The 6,000-nt window shown below is 36.9% G+C and overlaps 1 protein-coding gene across 4 annotated transcripts in view; it reads left to right on the plus strand.

Annotated features, from left to right (window-relative positions):
- The window catches only part of VSTM2A (V-set and transmembrane domain containing 2A), a 223,890-nt gene extending 218,584 nt beyond the window's left edge, over positions 1-5,306 (plus strand). For 2 of the 4 annotated variants that reach the window (XM_033934164.1, XM_033934161.1), the window contains one exon: positions 4,322-5,306. In XM_033934164.1, the coding sequence (XP_033790055.1) occupies positions 4,322-4,410 (89 nt within the window). In that variant the 3' untranslated portion in view covers positions 4,411-5,306. Of the gene's footprint in view, positions 1-4,059 lie in introns of all 4 variants that reach the window. The other 2 variants (XM_033934162.1, XM_033934163.1) reach the window with 2 other exon arrangements.
- Positions 5,307-6,000: the final 694 nt, after the last annotated feature.

The following is a 6,000-nucleotide window of genomic DNA, read 5'->3' on the forward strand; positions in this document are numbered from 1 at the left end:
CTACTTTTAGCTAATGAATGGATAATTGGTATGCTATTAGAAGCCAGGCAATTAACATGATTGCCTCGGAACAAAAGAGATGATTTCCATTAGACAAAAGCACACCTTGGTTCATCACTGAATTGTGAAAAATAAGCAAAAAGATTTAGAGTTGGAGCAAAAATTGAGACACTTATTAAATGATTATGACACATAAATGTATAGACAGTATAGAAATAGCTATAATTGTAAAATTAAGTAAATTCTAAAATTCTGCTGGATAAAATTATACAAAGTATTTTGAGCTGGTAATACAATTATATAAATCTTCAACATGCCGTGCAGCACATCTATTGTCTAAGTCATTTCTGTATTTTTGTAACTCTTGTATCTCTGTCTCAGATTGGGTTTACCATATTCCACCAGGTTTCTGAGATGCCTAGTGGGGGTCATTTTGCAAAGACATTTCATGATTCAAATGCCATTTATAAAATTACTCCATGTTTAAAATTGTGCATGATATAAAGAATATATGTTCTTTTACACTACAAACTGGTCTTTTCATCTCCCCAACAAGTTCTCTGTAAAAAAATTTTGATCCACCTTTGAATTCCAAGGTCCCAAATTTTGGAATGAATTACCACTCTGTCTGCGCCAGTCATAAGAACATAATAAAAGCCTTACTGGGTCAGACCAGTGGTCCATCTAGCCCAGTAGCCCATTCTCAAGGTGACCACTCCAGGTCATTAGTACTTGGCATAAACCCCAAAAAGTAGCAACATTTCTATTCTACCGACCCCAGTAGTACATTCCCTCATGGTGGCCAATCCAGGGTCACTAGTATCTGGAAAAAAACCAAATGGTAGCAAAATTCCATGCTACTGATCCTGGGCAAGCATGTGGCTTCCCCCATGTCTGTCTCAATAGCAGACTATGGACTTTTCTTCCAGGAAATTGTTCAAACCTTCTTAAAACCAGCTATGTTAACCACAACCTCTGGCAGTTCTTTCCAGAGCTCTAACTATTCTGAGTGAAAAATATTTCCTCCTATTGGTTTTAAAAGTATTTTCCTGTAACTTCCATTGAGTGTTCCTTAGTCTCTTTGTAATTGTTAAGAACATAAGAATATAAGAATAGCCTTACTAGGTCAGACCCAACGGTCTAATAAGTCTAGTAACTCCTTCTCATGGTAGCCAATCCAGGTCACCCAGTAACTGGCCAAAACTTCATCATAATATGGCCTAATTGTTTGAAGCTTCCATTACAGAAAATAACATTTTCTAACAAGAGTGTTAATGTGAATATCAAATGATAAATTATGATCAAAGTAGATTGCCAAATTTTAATAACTGGTTGAATGGAATATGTTGTCCCATTTAATTTATGGAATCCTCCTTGATATTATTTGAAGGAGAAGTCAGGGAAAAGTTTCTTTTGTCGGGATTAGGTTTTAGCCTGAAATCCTTCATCCATGTTTCTATAGCTTCTAAAATAGTGAGTATCAATATTGTATGTATCAATGATTAACAATCAATCAATATTGTATATAATAACTTTTTTCTATCCCCACAATCAAGCCACCTTACTTCAGGCGTCATTTATCGAATCTAGGCCTTAGTGCCTCCTAAATAGGAGTGTTTAATCCAAACTGAATTCAATTGAATTGAATTAAATTTCCATTCACATATTTCTAATGCTCCTGTTCAGGTAACATTGGAACTTATTACTCTTAAGCTATCAAGGAATGACTTATACACCTCTGATATGAGGGGCCACTGAGAAGTTCTGAGCCCAACCAACAAAGTTGGGGCAGTCTCCATCGAGGGCTTTATACTTAGAGGGAATTTCCATAAGCAGTTCCTACCAGTGCTTAATTTAATTGAGAAATGCTGTTTGAAACAGCAATTAACAATAAATTTAAAGTACATGCTGGTGCCTAAACTAAAGGTGCCAAAATCGCACCTCCAGAGGAAACTAACGCCACTATGGGCATGGCTAATGCGATATTTTGTTTGGATTTTTCCTACACTTTTTCAGTATGTTTATGTTTATTAAGGATCCAAGCAGTTTACAACGTATAGTTCACATTCATCAAGAAAAGAACTCCATTTAAAAGTAGAAAAGGAAAGATTAAGAACAAAAGTTAATATTTTTTTAGAAAATATTATATAACAAGCAACATCTCAATAATAACAATTCTAATGATAAAACAATAAAACAATCAAACCTCAATGAACCATAATTAATACATACAGCTAAAAAAAATTCATTACAAAATTAATCATTACATAGACACAGATCACAATCCCAAGCTCTATTCTAATTTGAGAAAGCCAATTGAAAAAAAAAAATAAAGTGCTTTTAAATGTCTTTTAAAATGTATATATGATTCTTCATTTCTCAAGTCTATGGGCAAGTTATTCCATAACCGCGAAACTAAATAAAAGAAAGCACAATCTCTAGTTGACGCAAGATGTGCCTTCGAGATGTGAGGAATGACTACCCTATTGTCGTTCAAAGATCATAATAAACGCCTTGGAGCGTAAAATAGCACCAAGTTAGAGAGATAAGAAGGCTGTAACTGAAATAGGGCTCTGTGGTGAATTACTTTCAGGTACACTAGGGACTCCTTTTACTAAGCCGCATTAGGGCTTTAACATACAAAATAGTGCACGCTACATTGCTCCGCGCCCTAGACCTTAACACCAGCATTGAGCTGGTGTTAGTTCTAGAAGCGTAGCGCGTGGTAATTTCCTGTGTGCGCTAAAAACGCTAGCGCACCTTAGTAAAAGGAGCCCTAGGTATTTCTCTATTCCTGGGGGCTCAAGATCTCATGTAGTTCCTGAGGCACTGGAGGCTTATATGATTTGCCCAACAAAGATCAACAGAAGGATTTGAACGAGGTACCTCTTGTCATCAAACCTAGCATTCAAGCCACTGAGCTACTCCTCCACAAGAGTATGTGATTTCAAAACATATTTCAAAAACGAAAGAAACTGTGGAAAGGACGTTCTTGATGCAGGCCTTTTTATTCAGTCTGTGTTAAAAATACGGAAACAATCCACATATGCGAAAGGTGAACTGGACCCAACACGGTCTGTGTTTCGACGAACACGTTTTATCGGAGCACAAATTGTGCAGTACATTCTATATATTTGGTTCATGTTGATTTCTCGACAACCACATTTGCCTTTTCTGATCCATGAGCAAACATTGGGGCCCCGAGGAAGACGTGCTCATTGAAACACGGACCGTGTTGGGACCAGTTCACCTTTTTGCATGTGTGGGTTATTTCTGTATTTTTAACACAGACTCAATAAAAACGCCTGCATCACGAACATCCTTTCCACAGTTTCCTTTGTTTGGGTTCCTCCATTCACTGTGGAGCTGCTGGGTTTTCTTCAAATCATGTTTGACATATAGATGTTCTTGCAGGCTATTAGAGCAATTATGTTTCTTATTCTAAAACAGGGGTAGGGAACTCCGGTCCTCGAGAGCCATATTCCAGTCGGGTTTTCAGGATTTCCCCAATGAATATGCATTGAAAACAGTGCATGCACATAGATCTCATGCATATTCATTGGGGAAATCCTAAAACCCGACTGGAATATGGCTCTCGAGGATCGGAGTTCCCTACCCCTGTTCTAAAAACTATACTAAAATAGATAGATAGATATTTGTAGAAAAGGGAAATGTTACTATACCACAAGGTATCTTCCAGCACCAAATTCACATTCACTAACCAATAATTTTTATTTATTAACATGTTAAATATAGTACATTGACAAGTATTTATTCATTAAAATTTCTTCTTTGCATGTTGTGCAGTTATCCATTCAAGGCTCTGCTTTCTTCAAGGTCAATTAGTAATGTGTTTTTGCCAGCTAAAACACCATTTTTTAAAAAAAACATCCTATGCTGTAATCAAAAATGATATATTAGTGTGAAGTGTAGTTGGCAGTGAATATCTTGCAATTTTTTTTCCCCCTCTTGGTATTGGATTCTACTGTTTACAAACAAACAAGGAAAAAAGAAACCCACCAAGGGACTGAAATACTTTGTATGTGTTGTTATTTGCAGTGCATGCCAAGACATTCATGGGCACCAGAGCCAAGCTGGCGAACTAATTAAATATATAAATGTATGTGTGTAAAAACAGCCTTATAAAGGAGCATTGGAAATCTGCAAGATGAGCGAATATTTTATAACTTCTTCCGCAGGTGCGAGGATAGCTACAAGCCATGGACTATCTGTCCTGCTTCTTGTTTGTGGCTTTGTGAAGGGTGCTTTGCTTTGATCTAAAGTGTTGACTTTTTTCCAATATCACTTTCTCTTCTTAAAGCCAAGAGCAAATCGCCTGTAAAACTCACGGAGCGGACAGCAAAGTTGACCCTAACCTCCAACCTCCACTCTGCACCCAGTGCACTGTAATTCTCAACACAAGGAGCACCTTCTTTGGGAAGTACAAACTTTAAAAAGATGAGGAAAGGATGCCACAGGTTTTATTGATGCTAATTTCTTTGATATACCACTGAGCTTTGAGTTCAAGAAGATCAATGTGACGACCTGGGATGTTTCATAAACAGGATCCATTTTGTTTTTCTCTCCACAAGCAGAAGTTCCATATCATTGTTGGCTCAGGGGTTGGCCAACAAGTCACGTTTAATAAGCCTTTAGCGCGAGTGGGTGATGATCTTCTGCTTGGAAAATGTATTTTAATAGTGGTGGCAAACAGAGGTAAAAGAACAAATACAAACTTCTACCAAAAGTCCTCTTTTTTTTTTTTTTTTCCTCTGATGGAAATATACATTTCAACATTTTTGGAGAACAGATGGGACAGTATATCACTGCAGCATTTTTGGAAGCAGCAAGAAAACCTTGTTCTTTTTATTTTTTATGACTATTATTTTGTTGGTGTTTAGCTTTGTTTCTTGTCCCGAGATGGCATGCATCGATTCAGGCCAATCTCCAATCACCTGTGTGGAGGCTTATAAATACATTTTTGTGTATATTCTCTATTTCACTGTGTTTTATCTAAGTTTGCAACTCCTGTATATGCAATTTGAAATCCTGTAAATTGCTTATGTGTGATATACCTTCAAAGTAGACATAACGTGGTCCTCATGCAAGCCAGTTTTTTAATATTACAGTATATATGTATTGTACTACCAACTCTCTCTCTTTTGATTTGTGTTCTGACCAAGCTTTAGTTTTTACTTTCTGATTCGTATTGATGTTCACATCACCCAGTTTGACCCCTGTGGTTTGCATTGCAGCCTTCTGTTTACTCTTTAGGATGCACATTAAAATTTGTTATGGTCTCTGAAGAATGAATTCTTTTAGGTGTAAAGCTTGTGTTGATTAAAGTTGACATCAGTTTATGGGAGCAACTTCAAACACGTATATTTCAATTCTGCAGAGCATTACTGTGCCAACAAAATGTTATGGGAATATGCTGGTTTGGCTCATACAGGACCTTCAATCAGAGGCATGACAGTGGACTGAAAATGATTTTTTTCCCCCTGTACCTGGCTCATAGAAGAATGGGTTTTCTTTTGGCTAGTATAATTTTTTTTTTGTTTCACTATTCCTAATCAAAGAATTGTTTTCAAAGTAAAAAATTACAGTAGATATTCACATGTTGCACTGACTAGATTAAAATGAATTATTTTGTACATAGCACAAAGATATTAATTACCAAGGATCAAAGCAGTAAACAACATAATTCAATCAAAGTAATGAAAAGAACTCCATTTAAAAATAGGAAAGACAAAACAAAAATAAACTGAATACTATACATCTGTAATACAAAATACTTAATATAATCTATAATAATAAAACGCTAAGCGCTCATGCGCACTCTTAACGCCGTGTTGCCTGATTTGTAGTTCCGTGGCCGGCAGAGTGCACATGCGTGCTTACCACGCATCTCTCTGTCTCGCAGCGGACTTGCCGGCTCTGGCCAGACAAAGTTCATTTTTTTGTTCAAAGCCCCCGCCGCGGCTCCTCTATCGAACCTCA

The sequence above is a fragment of the Geotrypetes seraphini genome, chromosome 2, assembly GCF_902459505.1.
Source record: "Geotrypetes seraphini chromosome 2, aGeoSer1.1, whole genome shotgun sequence".
Taxonomy (NCBI): Eukaryota; Metazoa; Chordata; class Amphibia; order Gymnophiona; family Dermophiidae; genus Geotrypetes; species Geotrypetes seraphini.